This window comes from Dermochelys coriacea, chromosome 18, assembly GCF_009764565.3.
Source record: "Dermochelys coriacea isolate rDerCor1 chromosome 18, rDerCor1.pri.v4, whole genome shotgun sequence".
NCBI classification, from domain to species: domain Eukaryota; kingdom Metazoa; phylum Chordata; order Testudines; family Dermochelyidae; genus Dermochelys; species Dermochelys coriacea.
The window spans coordinates 10,826,205-10,841,890 of record NC_050085.1 but is presented as its reverse complement, the minus strand read 5'-3'; the positions used below and the strand labels follow the sequence as shown (position 1 = coordinate 10,841,890).

At 43.2% G+C, this 15,686-nt stretch overlaps 1 protein-coding gene across 2 annotated transcripts in view; it reads left to right on the top strand.

Moving 5' to 3' along the window:
- The window catches only part of LOC119845199 (tumor necrosis factor receptor superfamily member 1B-like), a 40,582-nt gene that overhangs the window by 17,177 nt on the left and 7,719 nt on the right, over positions 1 to 15,686 (top strand). For both annotated transcript variants that reach the window (XM_043499910.1, XM_038377142.2), the window contains exons 2-4: positions 2,234 to 2,336; positions 8,600 to 8,728; positions 11,291 to 11,443. In XM_043499910.1, the coding sequence (XP_043355845.1) occupies positions 2,234 to 2,336; positions 8,600 to 8,728; positions 11,291 to 11,443 (385 nt within the window). The remainder of the gene's footprint in view (positions 1 to 2,233; positions 2,337 to 8,599; positions 8,729 to 11,290; positions 11,444 to 15,686) is intronic.

Sequence of the window (15,686 nt, the reverse complement as noted above, 5' to 3'; positions counted from 1 at the left end):
TTATCTATTCATCAGACCTGATAGATATATGCTTTAAAAAAGAAAGACTCACAGCCAGCCGCTTTCCATTAGAAGAGGCATCACTGTTGTAAGAGGCATCATTTCTGAATTTTATTTTGATCAGGTTTTAAACAAAGAGGTTTCTGAAGTCCGCAATGGTATCAGAAAGTACTGACAACGATAAAACCAGTTCCTGCTTTCATCTGGTGGCATGGATTTGATGGCACTGGTTCTTTGCCAGGAGGGACAGAGTCTCTTGTCTGCACTGGTGTTGCTTGGATGTAATTAAGGGCTGCAGAGGAGTGAATGAGACCCTACATTCCTATGTCTGTTGAAATCGATGGAAAGATTCCTATCCGTTTCAGTGGTGCCGGAGCAGGCCCACAGTTAATTCTGTTGATGTGTGGGCAAGAACATAATCCATCTCCCTCTCCCCTCTGCAGTGATGGCTCACAAAGCCTGATAGGAGTAAAAAGTTGTAAAATCGTACCTTTATTTAAAAAAAGAAAATGAAGTTGGGGGGATACGATTCTGAATGCACACAGGGAGCAGAACTGTGGAGTAAGAAGGTGCTGTGGTCACACATTCGCTTTTAAACACTAGAACCACGTGTCAGGTGGTGCTTAGGGTCTGCTGCTTGTGGCTGGATTTTATTCACTGAACCGCAATTAAGGTCATTTGGATCACAGCTGATTTTGATGGACTGCAGATTTTTGACCAGGAGTGTTGATGATCAGATGGTTTGTTGTGCTATGAAATTACCAGGGAAAAATGGCAGAGCAGTGGCTTACAAGCTACACAATTTATTTTTGTGTGTAGTGATTTGTCACTAGAAAGTGAACAGCCCATAAACTGCAGGTCTAGTTAAATGCAAAGTCATCATGAAAACGAAGGAAGAAGGCCCGGTTCCTTCCATCTATAAATGTACTGTGGTTTTGTTGAGTGTCCATCACCAGTCTGATGATGAAAATGTTAGAACTGTAACATGCAAAACATGTTCTCCTTTTGATTATGCAGTGTTGCCAACGCTTGCGATTTTTATTGTCCGTCTTGTGATTTTTTTTTTTTGTTGAAACCCCAGGTACTGGACTCGAGACTGCGTGTGAATCTCAGATCTCGTTTTTTAAAGAATTGCATTTCTAGCCTTCTTGGATATGGAGGTAGTTAGATAATATGAAGCAAGTGCAGCCTAAAGGCTTAGAAATCAGAAGGCAATTGAAAATAACTCCCAAAATTATATTTTGTAAAAAATCGCTTGATTTGTATTTTAGGATTTTGAATGCTTGCAATTGGTAATACTGATTGTTAAACAGAAGAGATGGAGTCAAGCTGTAAAGTCTAGAACTAGATTCAGATCAAATCTCAGACTTTCCTAGTGTTTGTGGTTGTTTTAGATTTTTGTTTCTGGTTTGGGGCATTACAGAGATAGTCCTGACTTGTGATGTTTGGATTACCCAAATCTGAACTTTCCCAAAATCTAGGATGGGAAGTGTGGATGTTTTCAGCCTTTAGCCATAACATGGAGGGCGAAAACATTGATGTTAATTTGGTCAGAATTTGACCAGGAAATTTCAGTGGCATTTGGAATCTCTTTTGCAAAGATTTTGAGGTTTAGTTGGGGGGGAATCTCTCTCTCTCTCTCTCTCTCTCTCTCTCTCTCTCTCTCTCTCTTACAAATAGCCTCTACTGTAATATTACTTTTTAGCAACCCATAAGAGCAAGCAAGTTGTTATTAATATGCGCAATGGCAAGGGATAATGAGGACACAGAGATAAGATACTTAAACATGCCTGAAATGACTGGATTTTAACTTCTGTTCAAGAACTACAACATGCATCTGCTAAACAGGACAAGTTTCTGTCCTGGCTGCAACTCAGTGGGGTGTAAGTCAGGGCAAACTTTGGCCCATGCTACTCCAGAGACAGAGATGGCCTCAGCTTCCTCTATCTACTAGGTCATGCATACAACAGCAGATTGAAAAGAAAGCTGGCTGCAAAGACGTTGATTCTCTAGCACTCTCTCTTCAATTTCGCCTTTATTATTTATTCGTTTTGAGCTTGCAGAGAGAAGCTCCAGTTAGGGGTCTGTACACACATACAATGAAATGACATTCCCTGTCTCAAACAGCTGTTAACCTTTTATTTTTCCTTTATTTAAAAAACCCTCAACACACCAGCAACATTAAGGGTCATAATATGCTTGCATCTGACAACTTTCCCTTTCTTTTTCCTAGGGCTCTTCATTGCCTTATATGCAGCAGATTGCGGTGTGCAAAGACCTACGCTCTGAATACTTTGAAGAAAATGTTAATAAATGTTGCAGCAAATGCCGTCCAGGTAATGGATTTAGGTTATTTATGACTGTTACGGTGCAAGGCTAAATTCATCTGATTTCTGAATAAATGTGGTGCGCCTGCATTATTGAGAGAGCCAGGGGAGCCGCTGATTTTTGAGGCTTTAATGTACTCCCAGCCATAAGACCTTGTATTGTTGATACTGGGACTGTAAGAAAAGTTTACCGCAGGGCCTGGAGCCAGTGCCTGAATTACTTCTGGCCAGGGTTTACCAAAAGGTTCACCCGGTTGGCTGAACCTTTGAATGAGTCTGGCGCCAAAGTGTTATCTGGCATGATTTGGATCCTGTGCCAGCTGCAGTGTGGCAGATTCAGCTGTTTCATGGTGAGGCTTGAGGTTTCTTGGGAATTTGCTAGGTTCTTAAAAGTGAACAGATGCAGCTTTACCTGCCAGTTTTTTGAGCATAATCTTTTTATTTTAAAATATTTGTAAAAATGTATTTCCATACAAGGAAAATAACATTATAAAACTAATTAAACCGCCAGCACTGAATCCTTGCCCCCAGTGTAACATTATTATCCAATGTCAGCCTGACTACAGTAATAGCAAATACACTGTTAATCCCGGTGTGGGGTACAATTTAGTATTTACACAATATTATTAGGTACAGTCTAGCTCTGGGTAGATTCAGTTATTCTGTAATTGTTCATTATGGAGTTTAAGTAACTTTTTCCTATGAAGAATCTAGTGCTGACCACTTTCAAAGACAGAATGTTAGTCCAGTGGTTCTCAAACTAGGGCTGCCGCTTGTGCAGGGAAAGCCCCGGCGCGCTGGGCCGGTTTGTTTACCTGCTGCGTCCGCAGGTTCGGCCGACCGCGGCTCCCGCTGGCCGCGGTTCGCCGCTCCAGGCCGATGGGGGCCGCAGGAAGGGCGGCCAACACATCCCTCGGCCCGCGCTGCTTCCTGCAGCCCCCATTGGCCTGGAGCGGCGAACCGCGGCCAGTGGGAGCCGCGATCGGCCGAACCTGCGGACGCGGCTGGTAAACAAACTGGCCTGGCCTGTCAGGGGCTTTCCCTGAACAAGCGGCGGCCCTAGTTTGAGAACCACTGGGCTAGAGTACATGGACCACTGGTCTGATTTGCAATGGCATTTCCTATTGCTTCCAGTAATGCCTACTAAGAAATGAGGCAAGTTACTAATCTCCAACGATATTTAGTAGTGACATCTTCTTGGTAAGTATTTATTTATTGAGCACAGAAAGCTTTCTTTTGGTTGCAGGTGAAGACATTTTAGTTGCTGGTTGTTGTAATTACCCACAAAGTATTTGGATCATATAGATATAAAGCCCAGAGAGAGCTCAGAACTTTGGCGGGTACGTTGTCGTCCAAGAGATGAGCCATAAGAGTTATTCTTACTCCCCTGGCAATTACCTCACAACTTGCTGAGCAAATGCTCTTTGTCTCTGTAAGTGCAAAGTTCCTGTCGCAGAGATTTGGATGATTAAGCAGGAAACAAGCCTGTGCTGAAGCAGCCTGACTGGCTCGAATTGACTAGAAATGTCAAGACCGAATGTTTGGGTTTCCGGTGTTAGAAATGCAATGGAGGCAAATGTCATGATTCATAATTAAACCTTCATGCCCGGGTAGTAAATAGTGATCAAGCTTCAGTGTCATCCTCTCCCCTTTTTTATTATAATAATTCACAATAACGAGCCCAGGATTTGGACCTATGCAGAGGAAACTGAAAGTCTCTGTAGTTGTTGATATTTGTGAAGTTGAACGGAAGGGTTTTTCATGTTGATTAATTAAAAAAAAAAAAAAAAAAAGCCCAGCTTTTTAAAGGTCTTCAGTTGCTTAGGCTTTGCAACGCGGATGGCAAAAGTGATTTAGGAGCCCAGGCCTTTTTTTTCCAAAAGGAATTGAGGCACTTAGGAGCCTAAATCCCATGAATTGTCAATGAGATGTAGGTTCCTAAATCAGTAAGGTGTTACAGCGCTGAGTGCAGTGGTGCCTCTAAATGCCTTTTAAAAATTGGGGCCTAAATCATCAACCGGATGCATGGAGCCGAATTAGAAATTGTAGATAAAATATATTTGAAAACCAAATATTTGGAAATCATTTCCTGTGTTACTTTACTGCCAGGGCTTGACTTCCTGGTTCCCTGTGTCTCCAGTACATCACTAATCCCTAAAATGGAGATTCTCAAAGGTGGGGCCACAACTAGCTATGAAGGCTTTCTTGGCGGGGCCTCATTTCTCCTCTCGTTGAGCAAGCATGTCCTCCAGCGTGTTCCTGTATGTCGTGCTCCTATGCCAGATATGGACCAGTACAGAGCTTCCTTGTGAGCGATACACACCAGATGTGTTCAGTGTCAAATCCTTCAGTCCTCTGCCTGTATGGCTGAGTTTAGATGAAGTAAGGTACCCTAGAGCCTCGAACTGACCAGTCAACCACACGCCTCATATGGAACCAGAAGTACGCATTCAGGCAGCAGCCGAGAGAACAAAGAAAATACAGCAGGGTACAGCGTTAAATGTAAATTACTAAAAAAAATAAAGGGAAAGCTTAAAACAGAGATTTGACACGGTAAGGAAACGTTCTGTGCTTGTTTCGTTTTAATTAAGATGGTTAAAAGCAGCATTTCTCTTCTGTCTAAACAACGAGGAGGCCTTGTGGCACCTTAGAGACTAATGCATTTATTTGGGCATAAGCTTTTGTGGGCTAAAGCCCACTTCATCGGGTGCATGGAGTGAAAAATAAAGTTTCAAAGCTGTGTGAAGTCAATGCTCAGTCTTACCACCTCCATTCCTGAGGGTCTACTGTGTGCTACACACAGCGCCACCTAGTGGCTGACTAGTGTAATACAATTTAGCATTTCATTTCATCTCCCTTTAAGTTCTACATTCCTACCATTTTACAAAATTTACACTATCCCGCTGGTTTTGAAGTTTAATATGGAACAACTTGTTAAGTATCTCTGAGTTGTTCTGGGTTTCTAATTACCTGTCCTGAATGCATAGTAACTTCGTCATCTGGTGATTCATTAGCTGCAATGACTGTTTGGAGGTCTGTTTGGAGACCTTGAGTTGTGTTGTCTTCTGCATCTGTAGAGTTGGCTCTGTTGATGGTTCTTTCTGAGGAATAGACTGTAGATGTCAACAGTTTATGTTGAACTCTCTACTGTTCAATGGTCTTGATTACATATGATCTGACCTGATTTTTTTTTTTTTCTTTTCGACAACTGGAGTTGTCCATTTCCCTCCCCTCCCCCCCCCCCCCCAGTTTGACAGGAACGCGGTCACCAGGTTCTAGACTTGACAGCTCTCTGAGTGACATCTGTTGTAAAAGTGTTTGCAAGCTCTCTTAGCCTTTTGTATCCAATTTTGCTACCTCTTCATGTCTGGCCACTTTGGAGATAGATTCTTTCCCAAAGTTGGAACAGTAGTTTTGAGTTGTCTTCCCATCAGGAGTTGTGCTGGACTATATGCAGTAGCAGCTCTTGGTATTGATCTGTAGCTCAGAAAAGCAAGGAATGAATCTTCCTGCTGTAGGATTTTTTTTGGCCATCTGTACAGCTCTTTAGGCCTCTTCATTTGCTTGTGGGTAATGTGGGCTGCTAGTAATATGATCAAAATCCTATTTTTTTTGGAGTGACTTGCATTCTGCTGCAGCGAATTGTGATCCGTTTCCCATGACGAGTTGTTCTGGACTACTGAAGTGAGCAAAAGTGCCCTTTAGTTTTCTCAACAACACTGCAACATGTTATATCTCTCAAGTACGTTATTTCTATTGGAAAAATAGTCCACGATGACCAGGAAATGATGTCCTCTGAATTCACATAAATCTGCAGGTAGTCTCTTCCAAGATCTCTCCGGTAGAGGTGGTGGTGTTAAAGGTTCGTTGTGTTGTGGTGGTGGTGGTGGTGGTGTGTGTGTGTGTGTGTGTGTGTGTGTGTGTGTGTTCTGTAATGTTCGCATGCACATACTTCTTTCTTTATCCTTGCTGATGCCCAACCACCGTACCATCTGGTTGGCTGTTCACAGTATTGAATCTAATTACCTGTCCTGAATCCTTAATGTCCTTCATGGATGAGGTTTAGGATTTCTCTTTTAATATCGTTTAGAATTATGATGCAATTGCCTTTATTCATGTGTCCATTTGACTTGCTTAATTGTCTATGCACTGCAAAGTAGTCTCTTGTCATTTCCTTAGCGTTCTTTAGATATTTGGGCGAGCCAGCTCTATTGTAACTAAGAACTTCCTAAACTTGCAGGTCTGCCAAGGTTGGTTTTTGTAGCTGGTGTAGTCTCTTCTCTGATGCTGGTCTGTATGCGTCCATAGCTTCCATGTACGCCATTACAGCATCTTTAAACTCATGGGTAGTTGAGTGCAAAGATGCACTCCATGACAAAGAGTTCTGCAACTACCAGATTTTTCCCCAGAACTTATTAGCAATTGGGTTAAATCTCATTAACCTTATTGATAGATGTTAGCATCTTAATGGTGCTTGATCCAGAACTTTTCCACTAATGAGGGTTACAGCAGTTTATGGTTTGTCATCGGTGTAAACCAATCCAATCCACACGGGTATCTGCAAAAGTTCTCGTGTGTCCAGACATTTCCCAAGCACTCCTTTTCAATCGGTGCATATTTTTTCTGCTTCTGTAAGTGTGCAAGAGTAAAATGCAACTGGCTTCCACTCAGAGCCATGTTGTTGCAACAGTACTGCATCTAGGCCATTGCTGCCTGCATTGGCACTGACCCGCATTGTGGGTTTGTACTTGAGAACTGGAGCTGTTGAGATCATTTCTCTTACCTTGTTGAAGGCAATGTCTTGATTTTTTTCCCCCCTCCTCCTCCTGGTACCGAGATGTGTTGGACTTTAACTGTTCATTCAGTGATTTTGTCACTGTAGAAAGGTCTTGAAGGTTTCGACTAAGGTAATTTACCACCCCCGGTACATGTTTCTTTCTGGTATATTCATAGGTGCATTCAATTCTTGAATTGCTTTTACTTTCTCAGGGCTAGGACTGATTCCATCGTTGTTTGTTGTCTGTCCCAAAAACTCCGTTTAGGGTAGGAAAAAGTGTGTCCAGACTGACTTATTAGCCCTTAGGACTTTGTTGATGGTTTCGTTGTCTTCTTCCATCGAAGAGCTGTACATCGAAATATCATCCAATAAAACTACAACTCCATTTGTGTTCATTAACAGTTCTGCCATCTTTCTTTGGAAAATATCAGGTGCACTGGTAATCCCAAAAGGTAACTTTTTGAAAGCAAAATCTCCCAAAGGGTATGATAAATGTAGTTGGTTTAGCACTTTCTATGGCTAAAGGGATTTGCCAGAATCCTCTCAAGGCATCCAGCTGGAGAATATTGTAGCTTCTTTCACTTTGGAGAGAGAGACATCCAGTGTTGAGAGGATATGTTCTCCCACAACTGCTCCATTAAGTCTTTTAAGTTCCACACAGATTTGTATTCTCCCATTTTTCTTTATAACTGGTACCACTGGGGCACACCTAGCTGTTGGCTCAGAGATTGGCATAATGGAGACAATCTGCTGCGTTCTCGTTAACTCAGTTTCCACTTTATGAAATAATGGGCTAGGAATCCTGCGAGCTGTATGTACACGTCAGCATTGTCTCTTAGGGTTATTTGTACTGGATCTCCTTTCAGAAGTCCAGTGTCACCAAATATTCCATCAAGTTCTTCCACCTCTCTCATGGATGCCATGCTATGGCTGAGAAGGCTGTTGGTCTGTGATCCTTTTGATCACACCTGCTCTGAATGCAAAGCTTTTATCTTGGCTTAAATTCTTTGCTAAATCAGTGCCTTCATATTTTTAAGGTGCTTTGAGATCCTTGAAATATTTGTGTTACACAGCATAGATCATCAAACTCTGCCCTGGAGTAAATGTTTGCAACTCCTACTTAAATCAATGGGACTTGAATACATATACCTGTGAATCTGTGGTAATTCTAAGATACTTATCAGCTTGGTATCCAAGTGCCATACAAAAATAAGAAGTATCAATTTGGTACAATATATATTGCAATATTTAGGAACAAGAGGATGAGGAATTGAGGTTGCTGTGGCATTTCTTCGCTTGTATCCTTTAATGTCTCAGTCTCACCATTATTTTAACATCTATGTTGTGGTTATCAAAACTTCATGTTTCCTTTAATCAACGAGCAAACAGGATGATGATGAAGGGAAATCGGTGCCACAGCTATGAACGAAACTTACCAGATGCAATTCCTACTGAGTCATTCCAAGCAGACGTTTTCATTGTTTGTTTTTTGTAGGTTACCGTGTGCTTCAAAGCTGCAATAGCAGTACGGACACAGAATGTGCACCGTGCGAGAGAAACACGTACACAGCGCTCTGGAACAGAGCTCGGCGCTGCCTTGGCTGCTCACCCCGCTGCGAAGCCGGTATGCCAAAGTCCTTGCCTGGGATGCTTATTCCTTTGCCAGTTCTGTTTTTGTTTCAGTGATGCCGAGAATGAAAAGATAGATCTAAATTATACTCCGGAGGTGAAACTCGCCTCTGTGTTGAGAGCCTACACAAAGATGCCTGTGCACCTCTTTAAGTCTCACTTCAGCTCTGTTGTGAAGACCGCAGTGGCGTGTGTGCTTTGCAGCGGGCATCTGCTCAGAGGTGAAGTTCCTTCTAGATGAATAGCACAATCCAGAAGAAAAGGAGTACTTGTGGCACCTTAAAGACTAACAAATTTGTTAGTCTCTAAGGTGCCACAAGTACTCCTTTTCTTTTTACGAATACAGACTAACATGGCTGCTACTCTGAAAACAATCCAGAAGGAATTTATTGCCTGGAAATGGTACTAGCGGTCTGCTCCTAGGTTTGGCTTGGTTTGGTTTAACATGGTTTTCTATCTTCTAAATAATATGCTGGGTTTTGTCTTTCTGTCACCTGGCTATTCCCAGTGCAAATTTTCGTTATACGACGGTTTTAAATATAAATAGCATCCTGGAAATCAGCGAGGGAAAAGATTTCTAGGTCACTTATCTATCCCCGTCACAGATTTTTTTATTCTTAATAATTTGGCATCAGACTGATACTCCTGGAGACTGAACTTCTCTGCTAGCCACAAAATTGGTACCACATGGTAGCAGTGTCAGTTTCTCCTTACGCTGCTCAGCCAATATTGCTAGAACCCTGACTTGAAGGGGCTGCCTGAGCAGGTGAGGGGATGCTTCAGGTCCCGTGGTCCATTCATTTCTTGGCCTCCAATAATTAGCACCAGCTGTGTGGGGGAAACTTGTGATGTTCTTGTATTGTTTTTGTTAGTTTCATCAAAGGGTCCAGTGTGTAACACGATGTAATCGCTGGTGACTGTAGATTGGAACAACAGAGTCTGTTCTCCCATTGCATGTGACCCCTAGTAGGGGTAGTGGGGGAAAAAGTAATGTTCTCATTCACTTCACTAGCAATTAGGAGGGAGGGGAAGCATCTTAAAAAATAAAGGGCCTGGTGCAAAGCTTATGTCAATGGGAGTCATTGATGTCCGTGAGCTTTGGATTAAAGGGGGCAGACAAAACTGGCTAATTGCAGATGTCTGCAGTGTGATCTGTGATCAGGCTCACGTTCAGTCTAGATGGATTGTCCTGTGAGGCTCCAGGTCCCAGCATAGCTCTCAAATACCCTAGTAATGGGCAAGTAGATAGAGACTGATAGGATGCAGCGCTGCTTCGCGATCCACTTGGATGCAGATGAAGCATTGTGTTTTGGGAACTATAGTCTACATAAGCGTCATCTCCATAATAAAAAATGAGGGCATTTGCAATTTGCTTCATATTATGCGAATGAAGTGCAGCCCTTGGATCCCTGGCAAGTGGCCAATATGACCCTTGGGCAAAGTGTGGGCAGCCCCTGGCCTGAGCTGACGTCCATAGGACCAAAGCACTAGTGGTGCCCGCAGCTGTTGTACATTACGCACAGCACATACCACTGGCAGGGGCGCCCAGGGCTCGGGCTGCTGGAAGTATGGCGAGCCCTGGTGCTGCACTAGGATCATGTGAGCAGAGCCTCGAGGCCCCTCCTGAACAGCCCTGTGATCCCCCAGTGCCACAGGTTGCAAGGCCCCTCACTCAGTCCCTGCCGCCCCCCCCCAACTCCTGCCCCGGCTGCCCAACGGCAGTGCTTAGGAGAAGCAGCACTGCCCACTCAGGTTTGGCTCCACAGCCCCTCCATCATGATGGGCGGGGCCAAAACTGAGTGAGTGGCATTGCCACCGGGCGCACAGGGGTCGCGGTGCTGATCAGGAAGGACGGTGGGGCTGCGTGCCCGCTCCCAATCTGGGAGTGGGCCGTGGGGCAGCCGGCGCTTCTCCTCCTTGCCGCTGCTGTGAGGCCAGTTCCTATACCAGGGCTCCTCCCCGGGGGCCTGCCCAGCCTCATCCCACTTCCAGCAACTGTCGAGCCTTCAGGACTTGCTCAGTGACACCCTCAAGACCTGCTACAACTATGGGGAGCCAGCCAGGAGAGGGGTGGTGGGGAGCCCTGATGAAGGAGGTGGGGGAAGGACATGAGGGGGTTCAGCCGTGTGTGCCATGTGAAAAACGTCTGGCGCCCATTCAAAGCACCGTATTAAATGGTATATTTTCCTCACTGTGAGGTATATATTCAGCTATTCTGGGTCCTGTCCTCTCTTTGTATTGAAAACTGGGTAATCAGAGGCACAAGAGCTGAGGTTTATGGCTGCAGTTCAACTGTGGGGATCCAACTCCAAGTGCAAATTTTGCAAATGCAAATTGCTCCTGTACAAGAGAGGTCACTCCTCTTCAGAAAATGTGTGCGTAAAGGCAAAACTCATTGCAAAATCTTTCCCTTTGAACAGGAATCTAAGCCTGCTAGTCACCTGCTGCAAAAATATAATTGACCTTCACTTCCATTCTGTACTAACAGTAGTGAGGACTGTCACTTTAATTCTTCCTTATATCATGACAACTTTCTTTATTGTTTTTTTGGAATTAGGATTAGTGCAGACTCAAGAATGCACAAAGACCCACGACAGAATCTGCAGCTGCTCAGCCAACACCTACTGTACTACAAAACAAAGTCACGGTCGCTGCCTGTTTTGTAAAGCACACAGGACGTGTAGAAAAGGCTATGGCGTTTCCAAACTAGGTAAATTAAGTTTGAGTGAGCAGGTTCCATGTACAAAAAATTATTGGATGAAGCATGAGTATTTTTGCGACTTATCTGCCCATAAAAATAACTGCTGATCCACCCTGCACACTATACGTTACGGAAATGTTTTCCTCCGACCTCCTAAATTACTTTCTTAGGTATTTCTAGGGCACCAAACATAACATTTTCTGTGCACCAAATACAGCATTAAGAGTCACAGTAGAGTTGTCTGGGGGGTGGGGGAAGGCTATATGGTCCCCTCTTCGCACAGTTGCGTGTTTCAGTAAAGCTCTCCCTTTCTCTCTCCACTCTTTTTTTGCTTTATTATTTTGCTCTGTTTTTTGCGATTTCTTCCATATGTGTCACTCATAGACCCATAGAACTGGAAGGGACCTTGAGAGGTCATCTAGCCCAGTCCCCTGCACTCAAGGCAGGACTAAATATTATCTAGACCATCTCTGACAGGTGTTTGTTTAACCTGCTCTTAAAAATCCCCAATGATGGAGATTCCACAACCTCCCTAGGCAATTTATTCCAGTGCTTATCCACTCTGACAGCTAGGAAGTTTTTCCTAATGTCCAACCTAATCCTCCCTTGCTGCAATTTAAGCCCTTGTCCTATCCTCAGAGGTTAAGAAAAACAATTTTTCTTCTGCTTTCTTGTAACAACCTTTATTATGTCCCTGCTCAGTCTTCTTTTCCAGACTAAACAAACCCAATTTTTTCAATCTTCCCTCACAGGTCATGTTTTCTAGATCTTTAATATTTTTGTTGCTCTCCTCTGGACTTTTGCCAATTTGTCCACATCCTTCCTGAAATGTGGCACCCAGAACTGGACACAATACTCCAGTTGAGGCCTAATCAGCACGGAGTAGAGTGGAAGAATTACTTCTCGTGTCTTGCTTACAAGACTCCTGCTAATACATCCCAGAATGATGTTTGCTTTTTTTGCAACAGCATCACACTGTTGACTCGTATTTAGCTTGTGGTCCACTAAGACCCCCAGTACCCTTTCCTCAGTACTCCTTCCTAGGCAGTCATTTCTCATTTTGTATGTGTGCAACTGATTGTTCCTTCCTAAGTGGAGTACTTTGCATTTGTCCTTATTTAAGTTCATCCTCTTCAGATCATTTTGAATTTTAATCATATCCTTCAAAGCATCTGCAAACCCTCCCAGCTTAATATTATCCACAGACTTTGTAAGTATACTCTATATGCCATTCTCTAAGTCCTTGATGACAACATTGAACAGAACTGGACCCAGGACTCATCCCTGCGGGACCCCACTCCTTACATCCTTACAGCATGTCTGTGAACCACAGATAACTACTCTCTGGGAATGGCTTTCCAACCAGTTTTGCACCCACCTTATAGTAGCTCCATCTAGATTGCATTCCCCTAATTTGTTTATGAGAAGGTCATGCGAGACCGTATCAAAAGCTTTACTAAAGTCAAGTTATACCACGTCTACCACTCCCCTCTCCCTTCCCCAAGGCTTGTTATCTTGTCAAAGAAAGCTATTAGGTTGGTTTGACACAATTTGTTTTTGACAAATCCATGCTGACTGGCTTCAGAGTAGCAGCCGTGTTAGTCTGTATTCGCAAAAAGAAAAAGAGTACTTGTGGCACCTTAGAGACTTAACATGCTGACTGTTACTTATCACCTTCTTATCTTCTAGATGTCTGCAAATTGATTCCTTAATTATTTGCTCCATTATCTTTCCAGTTACAGAAGTTACGGGTCTGTAATTCCCAAGATTGTTCTTATTTCCATTTTTATAGATGGGCACTATATTTGCCCTTTTCCAGTCTTCTGAAATCTCTTCGGTCTTCCACGACTTTTCAAAGATAATTGCTAATGGCTCAGATATCTCCTCAGTCAGCTCCTTGAGTATTCTAGGATTTCATCAGGCCCTGGTGACTTGAAGACATCTAACTTGTCTAAGTAATTTTCAACTTGTTCTTTCCCTATTTTAGCCTTTTCTAATCCTACCTCATTTTCACTGGTATTCACTATGTTGCGTGTCCAGTCGCCACGAACCTTCTTGGTGGAAACCAAAACCTTTCCACATTTTCTGTTATCTTCCCCCCCCCCCCCCAATGTGTAATGGGCCTACTTCGTCCTTGGTCTTCCTCTTGCTTCTAATGTATTTGTAGAATGTTTTCTTGTTAGCCTTTGTCTCTAGCTTATTTGATCTCGTTTTGTGCCCTGGCCTTTCTAATTTTGTCTCTACATACTTGTGTTATTTGTTTATATTCATCCTTTGCAATTTGACCTAGTTTCCACTTTTTGTAGGACTCTTTGATTTTTAGATCTTTGAAGGTCTTCTGGTTAAGCCAGGCTGCTCTCTTGCCATACTTCCTATCTTTCCTACGCAGTGGGATAGTTTGCTCTTGTGCCCTTAATAAAGTCTCCTTGAAAAACTGCCAACTGTCTTCTATTGTTTTCCCTCTTAATCTTGCTTCCCATGGGATCTTGCCTACCAACTCCCTGAGTTTGCTAAAGTCTGCTAGCATTAGGCCTGTATGCTGCTCAAATTTCACTTATGATTTCAAAACAGGGTTAATAGTGAGAAGTGTAAGGTCATGGATTTAGGGATTAATAACAAGAATTTTATTTATAAGCTGGGGACACATCAATTAGAAGTAAGGAGGAGGAGAAGGACCCTGGAGTATTGGTTGATCACAGGATGACTATGAGCCACCAATGTGATATGGCCGTGAAAAAAGCTAATGCGGTCTTGGGATGCATCAGGCGAGGTATTTCCAGTAGAGAGGAGGTGGTGTTAGTACCATTATACCTCACCTGGTGAGACCTCACCTGGAAACTCTGTGCAGTTCTGCTCTCCCATGTTTAAGAAGGATGAATTCAAACTGGAACAGGTACAGAGAAGGGCTACTAGGATGGTCCGAGGAATGGAAAAGCTGTCTTTTTATGAAAGGAGACTCAAGGAGCTTGGCTTGTTTAGCCTAACTGAAAGAAGGCTGAGAGGAGATATGATTGCTCTCTATAAATATATCAGAGGGATAAATACCGGAGAGGGGGAGGAATTATTTAAACTCAGTACCAATATGGACACAAGAACAAATGGAAATAAACTGGCCATCGGGAAATTTAGACTTGAAATTAGATGAAGGTTCCTAATCATCAGAGGAGTGAAGTTCTGGAATAGCCTTCCAAAGGAAGCAGTGGGGGCAAAAGACCTATCTGGCTTCAAGATTAAACTTGATAAGTTTATGGAGGGGATGGTATGATGGGATAACATGATTTTGGCAATTAATTGATCTTTAACTATTCATGGTAAATAGGCCCAATGGCCTGTGATGGGATGTTAGATGGGGTGGGATCTGAGTTACTACAGAGGATTCTTTCCTGGGTATCTGGCTGGTGAATCTTGCCATATGCTCAGGGTTCAGCTGATCGCCATATTTGGGGTCAGTAAGGAATTTTCCGCCAGGGCAGATTGGAAGAGGCACTGGGGGTTTTTCGCCTTCCTCTGTACATGGGGCATGGGTCACTTGCTGGAGGATTCTCTGCACCTTGAAGTCTTTAAACCATGATTTGAGAACTTCAATAGCTCAGACATAGGTGAGAGGTTTATCACAGGAGTGGGTGGGTGAGGTTCTTTGGCCTGCTTTGTGCAGGAGGTCAGACTAGATGATCATAATGGTCCCTTCTGACCTTAATATCTATGAATTTAGGTGAATAAATTTTGTGGTTGCCCACTGTGCAGTGAATTTCAAGTGAATTTCACCCTGTTGTAGATGGTACTGCATTTTCTAAGGATCCTATGACAGTGTAGCTGTCTCAGGATGGCTTAAAAAAACTCAGAACAGGTGGATTTATTTCTGCAGTCCTGTTTTCAGTGGGAGTTCTTCCTGAATAAGGGTGGAGTTAAAATGACAATATTGTCACCCATCAGTAAAATGCAGCCACATCTTGGGTGGAAGATGGCAATCACAACTGTTACCATGGTAATATGCACTTTATAAATAAATGCATCTGCAAAGCAACACTAACCTGTGGCTCAGGACAAAAGGTGACAAATGCCTAACATGATTTAAAAAAAAAAAAAATTCAGGGGAAATTTTAGATGAGCAGACTGTAATTACTGAGGAGAAGTAATGTGGCCAGGACTCTGGGGCTAACACACTTTATCTTGTCAAAGCTTCTGTGGGATCTTTAATGAACCCAACCTGAGAGATGGCACATCCAACAGCATAGTGCCCCTAAAACCATAT